Consider the following 27,501-nt stretch of genomic DNA (forward strand, 5'->3'; position numbering starts at 1 on the left):
TGGGAAATTATTAGAGATGAAAATTTTCAGCACCACCCCCCATACCTACTGAATCAGAACCAAGGAGGGTCACACAATCTGTGATGTGCCACCCCCGGTAGTGAGGCAGATGCACACTGGCATTTACCAAGCACTCACCAGGCACACAGCCTTGGCCCCTGGCACGGTGTCCCTCCACCCCCACCCTGTGCATGGTGCCTACAATGGCGACAAAATTTCCACCAAGAGGATCACTGAGCAGATAATCTAGAAGTCATGGGCCCTTTAAAATGCCGTTGTTGGGAGATACAGGTAAGCTCTGAATTTACTCCAGTGGTTTTATATCTGGCTCCACTGAATGTGATGTACACATAAATTTAGTTATACCACCAATGTGCATCTGAGATCAACCAATGTGCATCTAGAGACATAACAAAACAAGGTATTACTAAACCGAGTCACTTTTTGCTTGCTGTCGATTATTTTGTTGTTTTATATGGATTAACCAGATATTTATTACCAAAACTTTAGTCTGAAGTTTGGAATAGGTGAACTAATTCATTCTCTTTCCTTCACTCCAACTTTCAACTGAGCAGATCACATAAGTTAATAAGGTTTCTTTTAGTTTCCTTTCCATTGAACTCTGATTTGTCATTCTTCTTTACTTTCCTAGATTGTTTAATGAAACCAAAAGATAGGGTGCCTGAGTGGCTCAGTGGGTTGAGCGTCTGACTCTTGATTTTGGCTGAGGTCAAGATCCCAGGGTCATGGGATTGCGCCCTGCGACGGGCTGCGTGCTGAGCATCAAGCCTGTTTGGGAAACTCTCTTCTCTCTCATAAATAAATAAATAAATAAATAAATAAATAAATAAATAAAACCAAAAGATGGAGCATGTCCTATCTAGAGTTTCATTTACATCTGCATTTTGTTCTCAGTAATTCAATAGCTAAAAGAATCCATTAATCTGTGTAGAATTAGTTATAATTCTGAAAAATATTTGATTTGAAAATTCTAGAAATGCTTCAGTGTTCTTTTAAAAGTGAACAGAAGGCTAGGAGTAAAAACAAAAGAGACAGGTATGGCCAAATGATGAACAGTCAACGGTCACTGCCAATATAAGACAAGTCTTGAAAGGACATAGAAAAATACAATTCTTAATCACAACCTACCACAAGGATAACTCAGTACTTGGATGTCATCAATGGCAATATAACCACTCCTTCCTCCTGAGACTTCAGCTTCAAATATTACCTGTCAGAAAGAAACAGAAACCATTGGCAACAATCATTTTTAAGGAATTTTCACAGTAAAAGAAGAATAGCTATAGCACACTTACAAAAATTAATTTTTTGAGTTTTATCCTATAAGAATTAAAGATATCTTATAATGTAAGTCTTCCCAAATCTTGTCCGAGTAAACAAAAAAAAATTACTGAGGTTAAGCAGCAAAAAAAAAAAAAAAAAAAAAAAAAAAAATTAAGCAAGTGCTATTATGCATTAGAATTCCTGAATGGGCTATATCTAGGTAGAATGAATAAATAGCTAAAGTTTCTCTTATTAATTTTCTCTGTTTTTGTTATTTATTTAAAATACGTTGAGCACCTAAAATGTACCAAGCAGTATGCTAACCAATCAAATGATCTAAGCTTTTAAGTGCTAAATTTTCAAAACCAGTGGCCATTCGATAGAGTAGAAGTATTCCAGGCAAAAGAAACAATATACAATGGAATGGAACAGAGCTGTGTGTTTGGGAAACGAAATGAATGTCATCTGACTGGTTACAAAGTTTCAAAAGGGAAGAGGTGAGATTAGAGAGCTAGGCATGGAACACCTTGAATACCATGGGACTAAAATCAGGAGTACATCCTGTCAATAATCCCATATTAATAAATATTAAACAAAAACATTTCCATGTTCAAATATAAGCTTGTGTTATAGAGTTGTGTTGTTACAACCAATAGAGAAACTTCATATAGTGTGACTTTTCAAGAGAAACCGTATTTCGCATGCCACATTTCAATATTACATTTGACTATGGGCTCCCTTTTCATGGAGATACACAGATTATTTTTGGAGTATTCTGCAAAACATTTTAGGAAATGTAATGGAAGCTGATGTTTAAAGTAGGAATATATGTAAACAAGTTGATCTATTAGAAACATATATATGCCTATAAGGTAAAGGAGGGACCAAAATAAACTGAGGCTGGAAATGCTCAGGTTGTATGCTACTAGTCATGTAAATAGACAGATGCAAAGAAAAAGGAGAGATAAAAATAAAACTAAGGAAACAGACAAAATAAAACTTATTGACTTGTTAGTTGTGGTGAAATATAGGTCAATTCTGGCTCAAGGATTGCACCACTAGGTGAATGATGTTATTGGAATCCCTAGCCAGGACTAGTGATGCAGACAATGTACAAAGTTGAGGGAGAAATGACTAAGTACATTTCAAATCTGATCTGCCTAGGGTGCACGTAGGGTACAGGCTTATGGGATAACAGGACAAACATATCTCAAATAAAAGAAATAGGTTCACAATAAACCTTTATTTTTTTATTTTTTATATTAAACATAATTTATTGTCAAATTGGTTTCCATACAACACCCAGTGCTCATCCCAACAGGTGCCCTCCTCAATGCCCATTAACCTTTAGATTTAGATGTGATCATGGAAGTAAGTTACAGATTTGAAAGTGAACATGATGGGTGAATAAGATGGCACAGGAAGATGAAGAGGAGAAAACCACTGAAATAGAAGGCAGCAATACAGCAGCAGCAGGAAAGCCAACAAAGTGTGATTCAGGCATAATGATCAAGGAAAGAAGAGAAGTATCAGGAGGTTTCAGGCAGGTGAACACTCCCATTAAAAAGAAAAACAAAATTAGAAAGGGCCAGAGAAGCTATAATAACCATAATTTTAAAATATCAGATATCTGTATAAACAATGGCATCTAGATGAACACAAATTTCAGGAGAGAGTCTCTCCAATGTGATTCCATGATTTGCAGCCATATCTCCTTTCCCATGGGCATTATTTGCCAATTCAGGGATCAGGGTGCGGTTCTAGCTCAGCACAAACCTAGGGCCTCTGCTGGGCAAAGATGAAAACAGTGAAGCGTGTTGTGCAGCATTCTAGAAATTTGGAAGTCTAGATAAAAAAAGATGTAGGAAGTGGCAAAAAAAATATGAAAGGTAAGAGAGAGTTCGAGAAAAACTAAATTAAAAAGTATTGCCAAGATGAGGCTAGGAAGACCCAGTTAAATAAATTGCTTGGGTTACATGTGATGACAATTCTATCACAGGCGTTCTGAGTTCAACTTTCTGTTATATGAGGTACATTCTCTGTATTAATTCAGTTTGCCAAAGGATAAAGTCTTTGTTCTTTAGGGTTTGCCTTTCCCCCCCTCCCCATTTTAATTCAACCTTACTTCACTTATTTAGTTAATAATCCAAGAATGTTGCTAGAGTAGCAAAAAAATTGATTGGAATCATTACCTTCAGTATTTCAGGTAATGGAGTGGAGTGAAAACAGCATGCAAAAAGAGCCTGTTCATTCTGTTCCCAGGCTAGCCTCTTAGATGGGTGAAAGGTGACATCTGGTATGGCTTCCATTGCTCCCTTCTTCTGGGAAGCCCTGGTTGTCTACCTGACACCAAACATTAGATCTGGCCTGAGCATTTGCTCAAGCAAGCTTTCCATAATTAAGCTACTGAGATTTGTTTCCCCTGACTGGACACAGGAGCCTTACAAGGTGAGGGCTCTGTTGAAGTGATAAAGCTGATTAGATCCTTAGTAGTAAAGGAATCTGATCTTAGAAATTTCCTCCAGCTCTTGTTAATGAGGCAAAGACACACTTAGCAGGGAAAATGAGGTCACTAAAAAGAGAAACTTTTTTTTTTGCTATAATAAAGAACTGATTCTTTTGTTCCCTTTTAAATCAAGGCCCGAATCTATTGTCCAGAATAAAAGCTCAATTTAAACGAATTAGAAACTTTTTCCCAGGGAGTGTAGTAAACATGCACAAGCTTATCACCTATGTGAAGCAAAGGAAGTAAAACAATTGGAGAAAGTAAAACAAAGATAAACAGGAAATTAAAATAATTTAATGTAGGCTACAACAAAAGGGAAATAACCAACAACAATTAATTACACAGATATGTGGTCTATTTATAAAAATGTAGTTCTTCAAAAATGGCTTTCTCACTTTTTCTTTCTGTATCTTCTCTTTTCTTGGACTACCAAAAGCAAATAGAACTTATTTTCCTGTGATACACTTACATAAATCTCACATATTAACAACATTGATGAGCTTACTGTTTGGTTTATATAGCACTTTTACACCTGTTACTATTTAATCCTTATAAAACCTTATAATGAAAGCTGCATTATATCCATGTTAAGGATTTGGGATTTGGCTCTAAAAGGTTATGTGATTTGCTCAAGAATTTGTAAACAGGAAAGTTGGGAGTCAAGTACAAGTTTTCTCACCCCCCAGGAAAGGGGCCTCTACCACAGCTGCTCCAAGTTATACGTTAGTTAATGTCTCTGGTTCTCCCTTTTATTTCTTGCTAAGCCTTTGTTCCAATACTTGGAAAGTGACATGACAATTGTTTTCATATCAGATACACTTCTATGAAATGTAATACACTTGTACACACACACAGGTGCACACACACACACACACATTTCTGTGTTCATAGATTAGCCATCTTTTCATTATGAAGTATTTCTCTTCCTTCAAAGACCCCTGTTCTACTTCTCAGCTTCACTTTATTCCAGTGAAGTCAGTAATTATGAGGACAAAGTAGGAAAGAAGTGACAAAGGACAAGGTCTACACTAGGAATGGGTGGATGGGAGACAAAACAACCACCCAGCCTCCTGTGTCCCATTGCCAATGGCTTTGGGACCATAGGAGTGAGTATAGTACGAAAATAGGCAGAGTGTAATGCTGATGGGACTGCTACCTAGTCAATGTAATATCTAATCAACATACTATTTAAAATGATGTTAATCTTTAAAAATATAACATGTTAGCATCTTAAAGGAAATTTGAAGCCCATTTAAAGGAAATGCTCTCTTTGCATTTGGTTCTTTATCTTGAGACACAGGGTAGTGAACTTGATGGAAGAATAGAGGCTGGAGGCAGTTTGACTCAGGTCCTTTCCTGGCTCCGCCACTTGTTAACTGTTATGACTTTGGTCCAGCTACTTAACTTTTCTTTAAATTGAGGATAAAAATAATACCAACCTTGTATGATTGTGGTGAGGAGTGTGTGTGTGTGTGTGTGTGTGTGTGTGTGTGTGTGTGTGTGTGTCTCAGTTGGTGGGTGGGGGACACAAATAGGAGCTTGATGATGCATATGCTAGTTTAGGATAGTCTCTTGTATATAGTAAGTGTTCAGTAAGTATTGTTTTTTTAAATGTTTATTTTTGAGAGAGAGAGAGACAGAGACAGAGACAGGGTGTGAGCAAGGGAGGGGGGAGGGGCAGAAGAGAGAGAGACAGAATCCAAAGCAGGCTCCAGGCTCTGAGTTGTCAGTACAGAGCCTGACACGGGGTCTCGAACTCATGAGGCAAGCCACGAGATCACGACCTGAGCCGAAGTTGGAAGCTTAACCAACTGAGTCACCCAGGTGCACCAATAAAGGTTAATTATTATCAGCTCAGTCAGCCAAGCTTCTGTCCCCTTCCTTTAGTAAAACTGTCTGTCAAAAGAAAACTCCTAATTGATACTTCTTTTTGAATTTTTAAGATGCCTGCCTGTTTGCCTGCCTTCCTTCCTTCCTTCCTTCCTTCCTTCCTTCCTTCCTTCCTTCCTTCCTTCCTCTTCATTCTTTCTTTCTAGAGAGCAGGCGCACAAGTAGAGGAGGGGCAAAGGGGGAGGGAGGGAGAGAGGGAGGGAGGGAGGGAGGGAGAGAGAAAGAGAGAGAGAGAGAGAGAGAGAGAGAGAGAGAGAGAGAGAGAGAGAGAATCCCAAGCAGGCTCCATGCTCAGCATGGAGCCCAATGTGGGCCTCAATCCCATGACCCTTGGATCATGACCTGAGCCACAATCTAGAGCTAGACGCTCAACTGACTGAGCCACCCAGGAGCCCCTAACTGATACTTTCTACCATGACAGGATTGAGAATGATGAGCCTGCAAAAGGAGGAGGAGATTGTAGAAAGAAAAACAAAATTGTGTAGAAAAATAAAAGTGAGACGGACACAAAATGTCACAAAAGCTAGTAAAAAAATGTCTTAAGTGGAAGAGATGTCAGGACCTCATGGTTTGTGAGATGGAGCCCTGCATCAGGATCTGCACTGACAGCCAGGAGGCTGCTTGGGATTCTTTCTCTCCCTCTTTCTCTCTGTTCCTTCCCCACTCATGCTGTATCTGTCTCTCTCAAAATAAATAAGTAAATTTAAAAAAAAATACCCCCTCATACATCTTGTAACTGGAAGTTAGCACTCTTTGACTGAAATCTCCTCATTTCCAAAACCCTTCAGACCCTGGTAACCATGATTCTAGTCTCTGCTTCTATGAGTTTGGCTTTTTTAGATCCCATATATAAATGATATCGTACTAAGAGTACAAACTTCCAGTCATTAGATGAATACGTTCTGGAGATCTAATTTACAGCATGGTGATTATAGTTAGCAATGTTGTATCACAGACTTGAATGTTGCTAGGAGAATAAATCTTAAATGTTCTCACCACAAAAATAAAATGGTATTATGTGATGTGATGGAGGTGTTAGCTAAGGCTCTGGTGGTAATCCTTTTACAAAATATAAGTATATCAAATCAACACATTGTCTGCCTGAAACTTACACAGTGTTATATGTCAATTGTACCTTAATAAAGCTGAGAAAAAATACTCTTTATATGTGCCACTGAGATTAGGAATGACCAAAGGAAAGGCCATCTGTATGAAACAACAGAAATGGAAACCATATTGGACAATGATGAAGACAACAGAGGAGTAGAGATGAATATAAAAATTTCCATAAGAAGTGTGCCTGAATTGGTGGGGAGAAATTTAACTAAAAAATGGAAGAAGAGGGGTGCCTGGCTGGCTCAGTTGGTAGAGCATGTGACTCTTGATCTCAGGATTGTGAGATCCACATTTGGCCTAGAGCTTATTTTAGAAAAATAAAAAAATTAAAAAATTAAAAAAAATTAAAAATGGAAGAAGATATGGGATCAAGAGAAGTGTTTTATTTTTTTAATTATTATTGCTTTTTAAGATGGGAAACAAATGCTTAGAAATCGGTAAGGGTGATTCAATTTGGGATGAAATTTTTGAGTGCATGTGAGAAAGAAATGATAACTGTTAGTGTGAGATAGGATAGGACAGGATCCAAATCATAGATCGTAGGAAGGGACTCGAGTTTTTTGTAATATGAGGAGAGGGGAGATGAATTAAAATATGAATAAAATTGTAGGATTGGTAATTAAGGGATTTTCTATTACATGGTCTCAATTTTCTCAGCTATATGGGATGGGCTGGTAAAAAGAAGACTAGTCACAGACTGGAGAGTATCAAGTGGAGTGGAAGGGAAAGGAGGGCTAGAAAGGGAATTGAACAGAAAAACATAGTAGGAATTCCAGGAATCCCGTGGGCTCATTTGCAGTTGGTGACCACAAATTTCTAGTGCTCCCGAGCTAATATGGGGTATGATTTTTAAACAGAATGTTTGTTCTAAGCTTATAAAAAATAGATTGAAAAACAAGCAAGCAAAGAGTTTATGAAAATGGCAAATGTGATCAAAAAGATTATGATGAGATCAAATTTTGATATGATAAGCAAGTTGATGAATTGGCAAATGAAAGATGGCTTGATGATCTGGAGCTCACCACAAGGTTGATGGATAAGCTCTGTAAAATGAATGAAGGAAACAGGGATGAGCTTATGTTATGGTCAGAAAGTGAGATGCTTACATGCAAAGTTAGAATGCTTGTGAGATATTACACGATCCATTTAACCAGAGCAGCAGGTTAAGATAAGGTAGGCGAATGTGGAGATGAAGAAGCGAAGAATCTGTCAATGGACTTTCCATCAAGAAAGCAAAATCATCAGGATGAAGGTGGGCTAAGGCAGTTGAGAGAAAGCAACTCTTAAAGATGTCAATGCTAAAGTTTATGATGAACAGAGCATGACTCAAGGTCTAATGGAAGAAAATAATGAGCATGATGGCATGTTTGCAGGAAAAGAAACTCAAAGGTGTAGAAGTGTTTCCTAACCTAATCCTAATTTACATGCTTTGACCTAATCCTAAATTACATGCAGATTAATATCTGCTCTGTAGGAGACTGGGAAGAAGTGTCCTCAGGCCAGAGCTACAAACAGAGCAAAATTATAATTACATAATTTACTATACAAATAAATTTTTGAGATTCATCTCCCCTACTACAATATAAAGTCATTGAAGACAGTGACTTTTCTTTTCTCCACCGCATCAGTGAACCTACCACAAGAATCCTACTGAGAACTGAGGCTGGAAAGAGTTCCAATGTGCTACAAAACAACTAAGTTAATATAAGTGGATTTTAGTCAATAGTTTGCCTCAAGGGGAAGTATGGAATAAGGTACTTAGTTCATTTTTACCTAACTCATAAAATTTTGTTGGCATAATAAAATGACTCTCCCTTGAGAAAGTTCCAGACAATTTTCCTAAGCTAATTTGTAAATCATGAAAACATAATTACTTCCTTTGAATAGTTAAATAATGCTGTAAGGAATAAATTTCTGGTTATAGGTCCCAGAAAATCTTACATTGAGTAAGTCAAATATCTATGTGCCAACTTCAAAATCTTGAATCTAGTTTCTTTTCAAATGTAGAGATACTCTATTTCTGTTCATACTTAAAGATTAATATACACATAAATGGCAGGTGATACCCAAGTCCAATGCATATTATAATGGTGTGTGGAGAGATAACAGATAGGACCGTGTGTGTGTGTGTGTGTGTGTGTGTATGTGTGTGTGTGTATGAAAGAAAGCATATCTAAGCCCATACAGCAGCTTCCGTTGAATGGCAGACCCTATAACTATGCAAAAAGACTGTGTGTATTCAAGTAACAGAGTGTAGGTTTCAGAATGTCTGAAATCTTTATCATTTGCTCTCCCCCAATGCAGCTCCTCGTACAGGTACTGTCGGTCTGGAATTCTGCTTTCTAAACTAAAGGTTCACTAAGGAGTGTTGAAAAAAAAGAGGTTCTCCACGTCAGACCTGTGATGGGCAGGCTGGTTTGCCTATTGATTCACGTAACAGTTTATCTCTGAGTCCAATATACAAAACTGCCTTCAGTAAAAGGTCGTGGAGCTCTCTAAAGCTAATGAATTCTTCACAGTCCTTCTCTATTGGTTTCTTCCTTGCTTATTTAGTTCCTTTGAAGGAGATAAATATGTGCAATCGCAAAAAGCACACAGATAAAACACGGAAGCAAGGGAAATACTTCTACATACTCTGGCTTTAAAGCTGCTTCCAAGAGTAATCAGGGGATTCTAATTACATGTTAACTAGATGTGGGAGACAACTAAGACATATAATCAAGCCCTAATTGATTCTTCATCTGAATCTCTTTCATATTTCTGATTCTAGCTACCCTTAGCACCTCCATGATTTCTAAGTGCATAAGAATTCAAAACCAGTTCTTTGTCCTTAAAATGTCCCGAGATTAAATACGGCCAACTTCTTAGGGGGACTCTTCCCATCAAGACTTCACAGTCTGCACAGAGTAATAAGCGTTCCAGAGATTCTAAAACCTATACTCAGTTACCTGAATATATACAGGCTTCTTGTATAGTTTCAGGGTCTGCCGCTCAACAGAAGCTGCCGTATGGGTTTAGATATTCTCTTTCTTTTCGCACACACACAGACTCCTATCTATCTATCCACACATGATTATAATAATATAATACAGACTTGAGTTGATTTTATGATGTAAATTCTGTGTATACTGTAGCCAAGTATTCTTGAATAAAATGTCAGTGTTACAAAAATATCCCTGAGGTTTAGCATTACCAAGGTCTAAGTGATGAGAGGGCCCGCTACATTATCTTACGTGGATGACCACATTAGGTATAACAAGACCACACTCGCATGAAAAGCAGTTGCATTCAACTGCAGCCCTTTTCAGAGGGATGATATATTTGCCTGATCAACAACAGACATCAGTCAAAGCACACACCAGTGTCCAGGAGCCAGCAGAAATGCAGAAGCAAAATCAAAAGGAGAAAATAAAACCTAAGAGATTTCATGCCAAAGTAGACCATGTAAAAAGAAAAGCCCATAGAAGGTGATTTTCAGAGGGCTCCACAATGAAATGAATATGACAGGCTGGTACATTCCTGTGCTTTAAATTAGCCCAGGGAGTTGGCTCTCCCTAACGTAACCACCAACGTATCTAGAAGATCTAAATAAAGAAACTAACAATAATCATTTTTAGAACTTATGCTAGAAAATTTAAGTTGGTAATAAGTCTATTAGTTATCTAAATTAATTTTCATTCCTAAAATCTTACACTTGCAAATTGTCAATGGTCTTTTTAATTTGAATATATATTGATGCAGGTTAATATGTATCAAAAACACATAATGTTCATAATGTGGCTAAGAGAGACCCAGACAAAGTTTTCATCTCTGAAAACAAACTCAAAGCATGAAACAAAAATAAATAATATTCACAACATAAAAACAGGAGGAGTTTTTGTGCTGTGTGTTTTCTAGATCACTCAGACGCATTTAGGGGAAAGCAGTATATACTGTTTTCTCAAAAAGGTTCTGGTATAAGTCCTTCATGATAATTACGATGTATACACACAGATAAGAGCACAGACATGTTAGGCAGAGCCTCCATTCTAAATGAAAGCCCTCAACTCAAATCCCTGTGCAGACCTCGCGGAGTCATTGTGAGGATTAAAAGAATCCAGAAGATTCTCCATAGCTATTAATCCTTTCCTCCCTTTCCTCCTCCAGGGACTGACTATCATAGGTAGAGCCTTAACATCCACACCAGGGAGAAATAAAGGGGCAAGAGGGCAGTCCCAGGTGGCATGATGCCAGAGACCATGAGAAACACCTCTCAACTCTTTGGTACTACAACAAACTCAGTGCACAGACTCCCTTATCCATTCCTAATCTCTACCACAAAACATTTTGAACAATCCTATACCCATCTCACTAAACTACCCTTACATGACTCCTTCTTCATTTCAATTCAAGGCCCAGTACGGTAAGAAGGTTGAGACTACGGATCGCAGTATAATGTGCCCACCACCCTGCTCTCTCTAGAGGCATCGCCAATTCCAGGGCAGACAGGCAGACAGAGTCTACATTCCAAATGCTTGTAATGTGTTCAAAAATAAATTGAAATAGGGCCCACGATTTCATGGCACAGTCTAATTTATGTTAGAGTATGAGTTTAGCAAAAGAGAGAAAATCAAAAAGGCAACTAGAAGAGGGAAATGAACAAAAGTTAAGTGAAATAATCCAAGATCTAAAAATGCCACGAAACACGTTTTTCATCCTATGGGTCTGTCCTCAGATACATAAGCAAGCAACTTACACCATAAAAGATCTGGTATAAAACTGAAAGTAGAGAAGCAAAGGGTAGCAGAAAATTCATCAGCAAAATGTCATTTCTGTATCTTTACTATCATAGCTCCACCATCTGGGTTATATTTTATAGTTAGTTGTCTGAGCCAAAAATAAAAGATGACTGGTTAAGGTTGCTATTTCTATCAACATGACACTGAATTACAGTACTATTTTTCCTCACTTCTAGAGATGAGCCATTTGTCTTCCTACAATCCACAGGCAGAACCTTTTAAATTTTAGCACAGTCCAATCTTACACACAGCAGAAGTAGATCACTTCACTTACACAGCTATATCCGAAAAAAAAAATGCCTTCAAACTAAACAGTAAGTCCATTCCTCACCAAGCTGGGGACTCTCAAGAGGTTTAATTTATAATTATGGGGCTCAATTAAAGAAAAAATTAAAACTCATAGTGCAACCTATATGTACCATAACGCCAAATACCTATTACATATGAATTCTGTTGGTCGTGCATACTATATGAGAGAGAAAGGCAATCTTTAAGTGAACCAAGTGATTAAATGCTACTCCACTGGTAGTATAACCCAAAGTTCAACTGGAGGCTAAATTTGAGCTCTCACATCACAAATGCAAACATATTAATAAGTAATTATTTTCTTCAGACGATGGACGAAAAGAGAAACCCTTTGCTTTCATGGTCCTGGTTTGAAAATTAAGTAATTCCAAAAGTACTGTAAATTTTCCCTCCTGAAAAAATAGGTTAGGATTAGCATGGGGAGAGATGATGACACAAAGTTCATCAGAATAACCAGTTTGTGTACTCCTATTTGAATTTAGCGATTTCAAAAAAACAAAAACAAAACCAAAAAAACTTCCATGATTTGTTCCCTATTTTATAACTAAATGGGCAAGTACAGTGACATCTTTGACTATAAGGACTAAATAGCAAATATAATGAGGTATTAGTATATAATTTAAGATGTCAGTGTTTTTAGCTAGTAAAAAGCCTAGCGAGCACTCAAAAATATTTACTAGGGGAAGTAATGAACAATATATTTCACAGTTTCTGCAGAAGATAATAATGGGAAATTTAGAGAGGATTCAATAGGGCCAGCCATCCTAGCATTGCCAAAAAACAAGGTGGGGGGGTTCCATACACATAAAAATGCACACACATATTTACCTTGACTTTAAAAAATCTTATTTAAGATCAATTAACTAAAAGTATACATTTCATTTAATTTTTTTGCAGAATATCAACTTAAATATTTGGCAATATATTAATAAAACAATCATATGTTATAAATTAGCAAAGGAGATGGTCTTCCTTTAAGAATCTTTCTTGCTAAAACTTTTAAGACAAAAAATGGTTTTGTAGGATACTCAGAGATCTGAAGCTAGCTAGTACTGAAGCCTATAATTTCAGTCAAAAAAAAGGGAAAATGACATCCCTTTCCATACCATAAAGTCAACATCATTTTAGAAGAATACCCATAACCTTATCCTCTGGGTGTCTGGCAATCAATAAGAATGATTTATCTGGGGCAGAGAACCTTAGAAATTATAATACCGATGAAAAGATATCCTGGGAACTCTTTGTACAATTACAAAAGCCTGAAACTATATTAAAAAATGACTGATTCACAAACTATTTTTGTTATCCATAGAAGACAAAAGGAATGGAATAAAAATAGGCTTTAAAGATAGATGGGGAGGGGCCCCTGGGTGGCTCAGTGGGTTAAGCATCCAACTCTTGATCTCAGCTCAGATCTTGATCTCAGGGTCATGAGTTCAAGCTCCGTACTGGGCATAAAGCCCGGTTTAAAAAAAAAAAAAAGACAGATGAGGAGATAAAGTCTATCACCCTTGAGAACAGGAGATGGAAAAGGAGGGAGAGCCTTAATTCAATTGGCAGGATTGAGTTATAGGTGAGGGAAAGTGACAGATACTGCCATGACTAAGTGCCTTCTTTAAATAAAGACCGAAAAGAATAGAAACCAACTTCAAGTGACTTAGGTGACCTCAAAGAGTCACTGTAATGAATCCACAAGTAGCTTATGAAAATCAAAGACCTTTCCAGAGCCTTCAGGAGATATCTAACCAATTTAAAATTTGCACTGCTTCTACAAGCTGGCATTAAAGAATCAACAAATTTGAGAGACCAGGCCATGATTCTCAACAGGTGGTCCTGGCAACAGCAGCACCATCAAGGGACTAGCTGGGAAAGAAAATACTTGGGACCCAGCCACAGAGTTTCTGTAGATGGGGGGAGCGATCCATAGCCCCTCTAGGTGATTCTGACGCAGGCCAATGTCTGAGAACCACTCATCTAAGCTGATCTCCCTTAGTTTAGAAATAAACTGAACCAGAAGTCTTTGTCTTAGTCCTTTAGTTAGTAATGAAGAGTTGGTTCTAAGAACGAGTGTTGCTTCAGTATCTTTTCGTTTGCATGGAAAATCACTTCATGGCTGGACTCGCAGGTTTTCTTTTTCAGATACTCAGCTAAAATTAAAACATATCCAAGCCTGGGTTGCCTAGAGGGCTCAGTCGGTTAAGCGTCTGACTTCAGCTCAGGTCACGATCTCACCACTTGTGAGTTCGAGCCCTGCTTCGGGCTCTGTGCTGACAGCTAGGAGCCTGGAGCCTGCTTCTGATTCTGTGCCTCCCTCTCTCTCTACTCCTCCCCTGTTCATGTTCTGTCTGTCTCTCTCTCTGTCTCTCTCAAAAATAAGTAAACATTAAAAAAAATCCAAGCTGTATAAAATACTAATTTTAAAAAGTTTGAACAGTTGGCCACTCATTCATACACACACACACACACACACACACACACACACACACACACACACACGCAGTGCCTAATATTTGATAGACACTAGAAAAAGAGAAATACCGAATTTTTAAATCCCTGCCCTCAACAAAGTCACAGTGTGGCAGAAGAGAGTAGTGTGTTAGGAAATAACTATAGTGCAATTATAAGTGATAAAGCTGAGTTAGAGAGATAGGAGAGGGTTCAGAGGCAGACTTGCTTCTTCAGGGCGAAGAGCAAAAGACTTTGGAGAAATGACCTCTGAATGATTCTGTGGTCAAGGGACTCATCCTCTTTCCCCAAGAACTTAATGAGCACACACTAAATACCTTTGCCAGTAGTAATACAAAGACTGAAAAAAGACGGAGTCATAACTTCTAGGAGGGAAAGACCTACAACTTATGTAGAGCACTAACATACAACACGGCAAAGGGTCTATAAATCATTTTTTACCTGGGAAAGCAAACAATGATTCAAAAAGGAAATGATTCCAGAGTAGAGTTTGAAAACAGAGCAAACAGACAAAAAGCTATCAGAGAGCCAATGAGGTGCATTTGCAAAAGGCATGACAGGAGGAAATTTCTTGACCTACTGGCACAGCAATTTATTAAACTTTTAGGAATAGTTAGGAGGAACGAAACTGTGGAGATAAGGCCTGGGTGGTAGGAGGCTGAGACATTATCTTGCAGACACTGCAAGAAGTAGAGTCTGCCCTTTATCCCAAAAGTACTATAATGCCTTTGAAGGGTTTTACAAACGAGAGGATGTGATGGATTTATGCCTAAAAGAAGGACACTGTGGAAGCAACAAGTAGACTGAGGGACTGGAATCTCATAGAAAGATCTAAACATCTAACATTACACCTAAACACGCTTGGGTATTGTCCATCCAGTCATGAAATATTTCTTGCACACTGACTACATACAATTGTGCAAAATTTTATCCCTACATTCATATACATATTATGAATAAATAACACCAATTATGTATTATTGTATCTCCAGGAAAACATGTGTGTGTGTGTGTGTGTGTGTGTGTGTGTGTGTGTGTGCAGTTTCATCTCTTAAACCCAAAATTTTACTAACAAAAGAACAGTGTTTAATATAAACAATCTTAGAGATGTTACTTTAATGTGAGACTGAAAATAATGTCATAACCACTGTAAAGACTTATATAATAGTAAGTGAAGTTGGTGCAATAAAATAAAACTTGGTATTCCTTTTACCTGATGTTAAATCCTGTGTTCAGGATTTAAGAAGAGTAGGGGACATTCATCTTTCATTTTCTGTATACTACATGTCACTGAAACCAACAATGATTTACTGAACTAACCTAATTCAAAGTTCCAACTCTCAAAAATTGGAGAGGTCTGATATATAAATAGACCTCAACTTTACTGCTGGTAAACTCATCACAAATCTTGGCATTAAGAAAATCACCCAGAAAAGGGGCGCCTGGGTGGCGCAGTCGGTTAAGCGTCCGACTTCAGCCAGGTCACGATCTCGCGGTCCGGGAGTTCGAGCCCCGCGTCAGGCTCTGGGCTGATGGCTCGGAGCCTGGAGCCTGTTTCCAATTCTGTGTCTCCCCCTCTCTCTGCCCCTCCCCCGTTCATGCTCTGTCTCTCTCTGTCCCAAAAATAAATAAACGTTGAAAAAAAAAATTAAAAAAAAAAAAAAAAAAAAAAAGAAAATCACCCAGAATGTAGTTTGTTCACAAACCACTGAAAATTAGGACCACTGAAAATTATTTAAATATGATTTTAAAGAAAGACACAGTGAGAAATAAAACCATTTTTTTACTTAAACTATAATTATTTTTTTAAATAACACTAGTTTAGCTCTGTCTATACTCTTTATACCTATTTTCTTGTGTAGAAAAATAGAGGCCATGAGAAATCCCTTAAAATATCTATAAGACCATTAGATAATGTTAAATCAAGCAAGGTAATAATTAAAACTTCCATTTGATTATGTTAAAAGACCAAAATATTTTACATACTCAGGGATACCAAGAGCTAATCATTCATGGCTTAATTCTTTTATAGCTTAACTAAGTCTTGAGTTTATATTTTTCTTTGGCTCCCCCTGAAATGCCCATCCTAATACTAGAGAAATTCAAGGCAATGGGGAAAAGGAAATAAATGAAACAAGTATGGAATAAAAAGATCAGCTTCAATTCTGATTGCCTACTGACACTTTTAGCATAGCAAATGCATTTGTTCACTATATAACTATTTATTGAATACTTAATATGTACAAGAGATGAACCACATTCGAATAGAGAAGAAAGACAATAAGCCAACATAATATAGTAACAAAGTTTTATGGAGGCAAGGAACTAGAGAACAAAGCGGTAGGAACACTGCTGATCAGGGAACTCTCTCAGAAGGTAAAATATGAGCAGAGACTAAAATGTGAAGAAGGAAGGGATACCATTCCAAGCAAAGGAAGTAACAAGCAAAAAGACACTGAGATAGGAACAATCTTGGAACATTCCAGAAGCATAGGGCAAAGTGAAGGAGGCAGAGAGCAGCAGTCAACTTCGTGTGAACTTCATGAAGACAACTTCAACAGGAGCTGAATACATGGTAGGGATTTGGATTTTATTCTAAATGTGTTGAGAAGCCATGGGAAGATTTGGGGTAGAATCCTTAATATCTCTTATGTGTTTTGAAAGACCAGTATGCTGTAAGAATAGCCTACTGGAGACCTAAAGGTAATACGCTGGGAGAACTGTTGGGAGGAGATGTTTGAGGTGAGAGAGGAAGGAACCCTGGACATTAGGAGCGCTTTGCTAACATTTTCACATTATAGAGGGAAAAAAAAAATCATCTGTCAGGCATCTTGGGAGTAAATGGACAAGGCTATTCACAGCTCAAGTGTCCAGACTATAGGCTATGTTGTGCCAATAACAACTATTCTTTACATTTCTATACATCTATCTTTATACTTCTATACATCTATGATACACACACACACACACACACACACACACACACAGCAAATGTACACTATGACTGTAATTTCATAGAAAAAGATCTTACAGAATACAGACCCAAATAAAGGTAGTTACCTTGAGGGAGGGTTTGGATGGAAGCGGGTGGAATAATATGAAGGAATTTCACTTTGTACTTTTTAACCTATGCATTTTAATTTTTGTAAGTATTTAATCAATGTATTCTTTGTGTAATGCAGAAAATCTTTTTAGGACTATATCTTATGTTATTATTCTCTGAACTATACTTTTGATGGAATGCCTTTCTCAAAAACATGTTTTAAATTCCATTAAAAAAAAAGATTGGGTTTTACTCTAAGTGTAATGGAACAGGCTTATGGCAGAGGAGTGACATAATCTGAATTTTGATCTAAAGCAGCTTATTGTGATGACTGTGGAGAGAAGTGGTTTGTGGCAGAGCAAGAGCCAGAGGCAAAGACAATATTAAGGAGACCACTAAAGGTGTTTAAGGAAAAGATGATGGTATTAACTATGAGATGACCTAGGAAATGGAGAAAATGACCTTCTCTTTGTCACCCCTAATATCTAGCGCACCAAGTGGCATGCAGCATGCCTTCCACACACAGGTCTTTAGGTAAGAAGGAAGGAAGTTAAGAGCAAAAGGGAGGCCAGCTGGTCAGAGGGCTGTAGTATACTGCTTTTCTAATTTGAGGTGAAACCTTTTTCTTAAAGATACTTGCATAATGTCCATTGGTAAGAGCAGTTCACCAATCCCCTATGTAACTAAAGATGTGATAACCACTATTACAACAAATTAATTTTGGAAGAAAGTGAGTCAGATTATTTTAAAACAAACTTCTTTCTCAGTTCAGCTCCAGTATTAAAATATGCTGTCACTGAAGTTTCAAATATGTGAAAAGATATTACAAGGATATGAGGTCATAATGAGCTACTCTAAAGGCACCTAAGAAATAGTATTTTTAAAGTTTTACATTTAATGGTATAGTTCCTCTCTAAAATCTGACACAAAATTAACCTAAATTACAAAACTGATTTGCATTCTCTTAGCTTCTCTAAGTTATAGGCTGGCATCACCAAACAGTTCTTTAACCTGAGTCTGGTCAGCAGTAATTTCTATTTTCTATCATTTGATCTGTCACTCTGTCCAGCTCTGAACATGATTTTCTATTTTACCTGCACAAATATAAAGCCTATCTTGTCATTACTTTTTCTATGTATCAAACCTAATGATTAAAATAAAAATTTCAAAAAAGCCCTTCCATTTTTGTTTCAACACATTACATGATTCATTGTTTGATTTCTTTGGCTCTGATGATTAAAGATGTAAAAGCAGAAATCAATATCCATATGGATTTTTCAATAGGTTGTATGGATTTAAAATTTGAGAATAATGTTTCTAGAGAGGAAAAAAAATGTTACAAATAAAAAATGACGGTTAATTTTCCATGCTAGCCCTTAAGATGTTTTAGTCCTAGTATAGGTGAAACACTACGTATTTGTAACAGGTTTATTTTTATTACACTTTCTTTATAAAATACATCATGTCTCCAACTTTGAATTAGCAAAATGCTTACAAAACAATAGAATCTAGCCACATGCCTACAGTTATTCAAGGGCAGGTACTATATGGAGAGCTTCAGAGTCTATATCAAAACTGTGTGGGACACCTTGGTGGCTCAGCAGGTTGAGTGTCTGACTCTTGATTTCAGCTCAGGCCATGATATCACTGATCTCATGGCTTGTGGGATCGAGCCTCACTTTGGGTACCTGCAGTAACAGGGCAGAACCTGCTTGGGATTCTCTCTCTCTCTCTCTCTCTCTCTCTCTCCCTCCCTCTCTCTCTGCCCTCCCTGACTCACACACGGGTGCTCTCTCTCTCTCTCTCTCTCCCAATAAACTTAAAAAAAAACCTGTCCAACAGAACTGTGTGCCACAATCCAAGTGTTCTTGTGTTCCATCCTATATCACCATATAAGTGATATATCATCTATCATATATCACCCCCCAGCAGCATGTGAGACCTGAGCACTTGAAATGTGATTAGTGTGAATAAGGAAACAAATTTCTAATTTTACTTAATTTTAATTAATTTAGAGTATCACATCTGGATAGAGGCTACCTCATTCAACAATGGAGCTCTGAAATATGAACTTCAACAATTTGGAGCAAAACATTGAGAAGATCTTTTAATGATAGTGAAATCAAAAGTGAAAAGAAGCAACTGGAATGTTGCAGTGAATTTTCGTGTAAGAGTCATATGAATCCCCTAGGTATCACAAACGTAGGCTCTACTACTAAGGAAAGTTTGAATTGGTCCCTTAACATGGTGGACTAATTATTTCATGGCCCCAACAAGCAAGAGGGTCATGACTAAATGAATCTAATACCCGTATTTACTCAGCCTGAGAAAAGTCTCTCCAATGTGTACAAATGACAACTGATCAGGGGTGGTTTATCTGGATCGTGCAATGCTGTGTGGTTTCCCATCACAGCCAAATATTACTTCCAAGTTTGGATTTCATACCAACTTTATGGATGAAAAGCTAAGAAGAATGGTGGAAGTTATACTACAATGCAAAATTGTTGATACACCAACTTTATTTTGTTTCTGACATATTTTCTCCCTAGTTTCAAACAATGTGAGATGAACTCAACATTAAATTATTAAAGCCAAGTAAGTATATGCAGTGAAAACATTAGAAACAATACTTTCTTGAATGGGATCTTTTTGAGGGAGAGAGAGAGAGAGAGAGAGAGAGAGAGAGAGAGAGAGCGCAAGTGGGAAAAGGGCAGAGGGAGACAGACAATCTTAAGCAGGCTCCATACTCACTGTCGAGCCAGACATGGGGTTTGATCTCACAGTTTTGAGATCAAGACCTGTGTGGAAATCAAGAGTCAGGTGCTGAACCGACTAAGCCACCCAGGCACCCCTTGAACGGGGATTTTTCTCCCAAGGAATCAGATTAAGAATCTTAATGCCAAGATTGGCTTAAATTAAAATGTCAATATTGATCATCAATATTGTATTTTATAATCCAATGATTGGCCTTTTGTTTTTTAAATTGCAGGAGTGAATTCTTTTGAATCCTTTTGATGTTAAGCTCTCCACATGCATAGAGAATACTAACTTCCTCAGAAAAATAAATTGGTGTTTATTTATTTAAGTTATTTTTATAAAACTAAACCCTAAACTAACCCCAATCATGGCGCTATGCACGGATGCAGGGCAAAGGAGAGAGGGAGAATAACAGACACTTTACCTATAATTACTTAGACTCTCAGTTGCTCGTAGAAAATCCACTCAAGACTACAGCCTTACGTAATAGGAATATTTACCTTTTACTTTAGTTTACATGTCAACACAAAACACTGACATGAAAAGTCTATTTTGTGAAATAACCAAAAAATATGGCTCTTTTTTGTTTTTTGTTTTTTAATAATAGAAGGTTAACTGGCACTCTTTTTTTTTTTCCTAAGAATTTTCAGCTGCAGTCCAAAAACAAGGGCAAAAAATGTTGTAGGTACTTTAAATTCTTGCGAATTGATCAACAACTGGAACCTGTCTTCCTTTAGTGTTTGCTGAACAGTGGCAGACCCTGCCTACCACTGCCCACTGCCTCCAACACCCAGCTGATCAGAGCAGAATGCTGAGGACAAGGGAAAGAAGTACATTGTTGACAATCACGGGCATCCCTACCTCTGGGAGAGAGGAAAAGCAGGTGCCTACCCATGGGAACCTTCCCAGGGTCAAACAGAAGAAGATTCTAGAAGAATCACTCAAGATTAAGAGTACCTATGAGAAAGGAAGGCTAGTAAATGGCTTCCAGACAAATGCTTCATAAGACAACAGATGCAAACAACATCAAGCGCACAGATAATAAAATGAAGTAAAATGGTTAGGAAGTATTAAGTTTTGAGTACTTTGGTTTTAGTATAATGTATCTGATTATTCTCTACATGATATAATAAGCAGTGTCTATGTTAACAAGATCACAAAACTCCTGAAAATTTAACAATTGGTTCTTCCAAGCCGTATAAACCATTTACCGGACAACACTAGTGTGCCTAGAAGGTGAATGGAAGTTTCCCTGAGGACACAGAGGAGGTTCGCCTTTCTCTATATGGGAAGGTACCTTGTAAAGGTGGAACTGGGGCTCTAAGCCCTTTCCAGACAACAGCTAAGTGAGGGGCCACCCCTGTTGGAGAGCTCGGACTAGTGGGTGACTACCAGAAGTCCAGGAGGGACATAGCAGTCTCTTTCCAAGGAGTACTTTGAGACTAGAGGGGGCTGATGTGGAGTAGAACATCATGCCAAGTCAACCACCCTCACAGCAGCTATGAGGAAAGACCACACTCATCAGCAAAGCTATAAAGGTATAAAAAAACGAAAAGTCAGAGTAAAAGCAGGGGTTCCTCCTTGTATCTGACACAGGTCCAGTTAAGGAAGAAGACATCTGCCTCCTGTATGTCTGATTCTAAACCTAGTCCTTGCAAGGAAGGGACAAAGGAACTGTTGACTACATACTGACTCCTCTCCTTCGAAAGACAAGTTGCAAATGTAGGTGACGTTGGGTGGATGGAAGACAAATTAAGAGCGGAGCATGGACTGAACTGGACTGAACTGGATTTTCATAACTGAAAATGAACAAAAGCTATGAAATTTGTCCAGCATGTCATTAAGAATCAGGGAAGAGTGAATTGACAAAGTATAACTGAATAAAAGGCCAGTGGAAGGAAAATAGGCTAAATCTTCCCTGAGCTGAAAACATTCAACAAACTGGTTGCATACAAGCTTAAGGTGTTACTATCTAGAATACTGTGCTAGGTATCCACCACAAAGAACAAAATTAAAATAAACAACTTTTCCTTTAAAGAAAACAGCCTGCTATTTTAAATATTGGTATTATGCAAATGGTGATATAAGTAGTCCTATTTCTTTTTAAAATTTTTTTTCAATGTTTGTTTGTTTGCTTGTTTATTTATTTATTTAAATGTTTATTTATTTTTGAGAGAGAGAGAGACAGAGCACGAGCAGGGAAGGGGCAGAGAGAGAGGGAGACACAGAATCTGAAGCAGGCTACAGGCTCTGAGCTGTCAGCACAGAGCCCGATGTGGGGTCTGAACCCACGAACCTTGAGATCATGACCTGAGCTGAAGTCGGATGTCCAACCAACTGAGCCACCCAGGGGCCCTAATTTTTATTTTTGAGAGAAATAGAGAAAGACAGAGTATGTGTGGGGGGAAGGTCAGAGAGAGACACACACACACACACACAGATTCCAAAGCAGGCTCCACGCTCTGAGCTGTCAGCACAGAGCCCTACGTGGGGCTCAAGCTCATGGACTGTGAGATCATGACCTGAGACGAAGTTGGACGCTTAACCAACGGAGCCTCCCAGGCGCCCAATTTCGACGTGGGCATCATTTCTGCACTGGAGAATGGCATCAAATGAGAAGAGTTGTGAAGTGCTCTACAAATGCAAGTCATGATTATCAGGATAGTGGCAGTCTGAATCTTAACGTATATTCTTTTATTTGATCTCCACAAAAGAGTTGTGAAGTAGATAAGACAGTTATTGATAGCCACTCAGGTGTTGTGGATACTAAAAATGAAGGTGAGAGATATTAAATGACATGCTCACTTAATAGCCGAAAAATTGAATACACTCCAAGACCTACAAAGTTAGGTATTAGCTAAGGAACACTGGCTTTAGAAGTCAGGCCCAGGTTCTAATCCTGGTTATGCCATTTATACTTATGGGATACTGGGTCAAACATGCTCTCTAGGCCATGGGTCTTTCTATGAAATTAAATCACTGGACCATAATATCCGTAAGGTCTCTTCCAGAATCATGATACTATTTCATCAACAGGAAAGGCAACATGTCCAGGAGGCCAGGTTAGATTACACAACTAAGTGCACATCGATGCCAAAGGGAAGAATCCAGGCAAGGCTTACAGGGTGCCAGAAATAAAACAAACTTGTGCTAAACCAGCTCTCAATTCAACCTCTTACATGCTTCCTGAAAACAATGCTTCCAAGCATTTCCAAGTTTGCCAAACCAGCAAGATTTACATGCAGAAGTAAGTGAAAACATAAAATTGAAGTAGAATATGAAAGAATATAGAAGAGAGTAATTTCTGGGGGGAAAAAAAGCTGCAAATCAATTCATGTGAAAATTATCTCACTCTGCTCTGGAAGTTGCCAATAAGTATTATTATGAAACATGTTATTATTTGTTATGATATTCACTATTATGTTATTAATTTTACAGAAGTATAGCTAATTAAATGTTAATTTCAATATTTATGTTTTCAGGAACAAGCAGAAACAAAATATCCTCATATGAATGCATACCCAGAAATAACAAATCATTATCAATGATGAGTCAGTACAAAGTAAATGGAAATAAGAAGAAAGTCTCTAATTTAACCACATGCCATAAATGCATCTTTGAACAGGTAAAAATGTAATGCATTTCTTCAACCAATTTAGCAAGAATAAAAATTACTAGATGAATCCATAAAATGTGAATTATTTTATGTTCTCTCCTATATTTCTCTCTCATTTATTATTTCACCAAAACCCATTAACTGCTCTGTTATTTAAAAGTCATGTATTCTATGGGGGAGGTGTGAGGGAGGAATCTCTTTCTTATTTATATTTGTTCTTCACATCTATAACAAAATCAGAACAAAAACATGTGGGCACAGAGATATGTAACATACAAACCAAAAATAGCCACAGTTAGCTAATTCAGCAAACATGAACAAGATATTATTTTCTCAAGTGATCAAAATAGTCTAACCAAAAGAAAATCTTTAAAATTGACCTTGTAAACGGAGCCTGGCTTTTCTACTACAGTTATGATTCAGCCTTGACCCACTTGGGCTGGGATCCCGGGTCATCAGTGTACTGTGTGACTCTGCAAAAACTACATACGCCTCCCACACCCCTTCCTCATTCTGTAAAATACAGGGTTGATCTGAGGGTGTCCTGTGATAACATGTGATCCGCTCTAATGTGGAGTTGGCACTCAAAACATGCAATTCCTATCAAAGCCCAGCTAAGAAAGGCCACGGCTTCAGTAAGTCTTCCTTCACACTACAGCTTTCAGCAAAGGCCTTCAGGCTGTTGACAAAAAAGAGTCATACTGATCTAGTTCAGGAACCTCTGGAGTCACTCATGTAATCCTCAGGAATACACCAATGACTAGATGTCCTGATTGCTGTTTGTTACACAAAACTATCAACCACCACCACGAACCCACCCACCCACCCAACCCCAATACTCCAACCAAACTTATGGACAGGATGGCAAATGTGAGATAGAAAAAAACAAACAACTTCTATCCTGAACACTTATCTGCCAGACAGTGCCGTAGGCACTTTTGAACAAATTTGCAGCCTAGACACAATAAATAAGTTGTACAAGGAAAGAGACAGCAAGGGATGCAGCTGGGATTTTATTATAACTGGATTTGATCCTACAGCCCATGTTTCTTAAAGCTGTGTAACTCTTCCTCCAATATTTAACTACTACCAATAATGCACAAACCAGCCTCCCAGGGAAGTTTATATTAAGTAATTCAGCAAACCCACAAAACTCTACAGTTAACAACAACACGTAAACTCCTTTGTCTGTAGTCTTGGGATTGTCACTATCTACAGTCCTTGAAACACTGAACAATATACATTTCTAGTTTGGATATTCCAAGTATAGTACGAATCCAGACACACAAGAGTGTATTTCAAAACTGTCAGTAGCAAGAGGATATAAGTTCACACTGGAGATTTCTGGAAAAAGATTTGGTGAGTCTTATTGGGAAAGGCATGAACAAAGCTTCAGGAACATCTATTGTCTCTATTCTATCACCTGCTTGGGCTAATGGACCATTCTGATTTCCTTATGATTATAAGGAATTGCACAGTTCAGCTGAAACATATACAGAACCATCACAAAACTACCAGCATCATATTTTAGCACACGAGAAAAATTCTATTATTCCTCTTTCAGCCTAGTAGAGTAGGGGAAAAATAGGACAGAGTTGGCAAAGAAGACTGGGATGGAAGTACTCGCTTATTATGAAATAATCATTATGTCAAAGGAATAGATACATTTGTCTGTACCTTTCCCATGCTTATGCCCTAGAGATGTGTGATTATCTTATAATCATCGCTGTTTCCCAGAGAAACACATTTTGCTTCATGATACAATTTTTTAAAAGTGAAAAATGTATTACCAGAGGTGCATGTTAAATCGATGATGATGACTTAAATTAACCTACATTTGTCACTAAATTTCAAGGGTCATCCATTATTGAACACAAAAAGTCATATTTTCTACATGAGGGGAAACATTAAGTGCAAAGAAAGTGAGAGAACCATTAATTAAAACTTATCTAAAAGAAGACAGAATACTACTAGAGATACCTATGATTTTAGCCTTTTTTGGGGAACAGGGTCCACATTTAGAAAGACAAAGCATCAATGGCAGTCAAAAAAGTAAAGTAGTTTACTTATATTTGCTGACTGTATTACCAACAGGAAATCATTATTCTGCAATAATCACTGTGCCCCAGTGAACAGTAAAATTATTTTTAACAATTCATTTGCTTTACAATCTCTAAAACACAATGGCTCTAGTGAAATTACTGTACAATAACCTGATCATTTATTTTTAAATCAGCACGTTATGCATAGTACTAAACCCTCTTTAGATAACAAATGTCATCTAAAGTAACATATTTTCAATACATTGAACTCATCCTTACTATTTTATTCTTTGCTGGCTACGTATTCTCTTAAAACAAAATAAGATAATTAAAGTGTTCAAAAATGAGTCTATTAACAAAAGCAAAAGGTTTAATATATTGCCTTGAGAGATACTTTTCAAGTTTCTTTCCTTATCTTGGTAGGAAAGAAAGAAGTAGATTTTGAACATTCCTGAAGGGGATAATTATGTCTTATCACTTGCTTTCCACCAAAGAAAGGTAAATATGAACTCTTAATCAATATGACTTGTGACTGTCAATCTATTGTGTGATCTTCTTCAGTCATTTCCTGTCCCATTACGTTCATCAAAAGAAACAAATCAGGTGAAATCAGAAGCAGAAAGCTATCACTCTGATGTCAGACACAGAAAGAGAGATCACATCAATCAGTAATATCCATGTCAAGTTAGAATCAGACAGGAGAAAACATACCAATAAGTGGCTCATATCTCACATGGTAAGGGCTAATTAGTTCGAGAAAAGTCCCAGAGGGCAGGAATTTATTTTCTTCAATAAAATAGACAGTTTAATGAAATGCCCTCTAAAATTCAGCTCTAAAGTTCCAGAGTTTATCAATCTTAGAAGAAAAGGAAACTGGAATCAAATTGTCCTGCAAAAATGTAACTGCCTCATTCACTGAATTTATTAATTCCTCCAATATTAGAGTAAGAATTAAATTGCCTATTTGTAAGCCAACAACTAACTACAAGTAAATGCTGTGAATCTTTCATTGCAAATGCATGAAGAAAAGCTAAATTTCCACAATTACATAATAAAAAGCATTAAGTGATATTTTAAGTAAAAAAATAACAGTGTTCTGAACAGGTAAATATCTGGGAAACAAAAATAATTACAGAGCATAAATCAAGAATGCATAAATACTTAAATTAAGGACTCAATAAGGACTCACAATAAGGACTCAAGGGGCAATTCTTAATTTTAGCATCTAACTTTGCACCCATCACTGTGCAGGACAAGATGGAGAAGGGAGGTTAAAGGAAAACCCAGAGACCCTATAATCAGCAGAAAATTTACTTTAAAAAGCATCTATCTACAATGTGTCAGCCAGTACATCTGGGCATTGGGTTACAAAAGCTACGATAAAGACAAGCCCAACAGTCAAAAAGCCTGAGACCAGGTAAAATGAGGGTAGTTACAAAATGACATTATTGGGGCTATGATTGATGTAGCTACATAAGTCTGCTGAAATGCAGAAGAAACACTAAATGTCAGGTGAAACCTGGGAGGCTCAAAAGAAGGTTACATTTTAACTCACACAAAAGCAAAAAAGAAAAAAAAAAAAAGGTATGATTAGAGGCCTGAAAAGCAGGCAAACATTTTGATTCCCCACAGTATTTGCAGGAGACCCTAACTTTGGATGATGATGGCAGGGAGGCTGGTTTATCCAGAGAATGGCA

The 27,501-nt window shown here is 37.5% G+C and overlaps 1 protein-coding gene across 13 annotated transcripts in view; it reads right to left on the minus strand.

Moving 5' to 3' along the window:
- Positions 1–27,501, minus strand: part of PTPRK (protein tyrosine phosphatase receptor type K) — a 561,747-nt gene that overhangs the window by 278,784 nt on the left and 255,462 nt on the right. For all 13 annotated transcript variants that reach the window (XM_023254331.2, XM_023254334.2, XM_023254335.2 and 10 more), the window contains exon 4: positions 1,150–1,231. In XM_023254331.2, the coding sequence (XP_023110099.1) occupies positions 1,150–1,231 (82 nt within the window). The remainder of the gene's footprint in view (positions 1–1,149; positions 1,232–27,501) is intronic.

The sequence above is a fragment of the Felis catus genome, chromosome B2, assembly GCF_018350175.1.
Source record: "Felis catus isolate Fca126 chromosome B2, F.catus_Fca126_mat1.0, whole genome shotgun sequence".
Lineage (NCBI taxonomy): Eukaryota > Metazoa > Chordata > Mammalia > Carnivora > Felidae > Felis > Felis catus.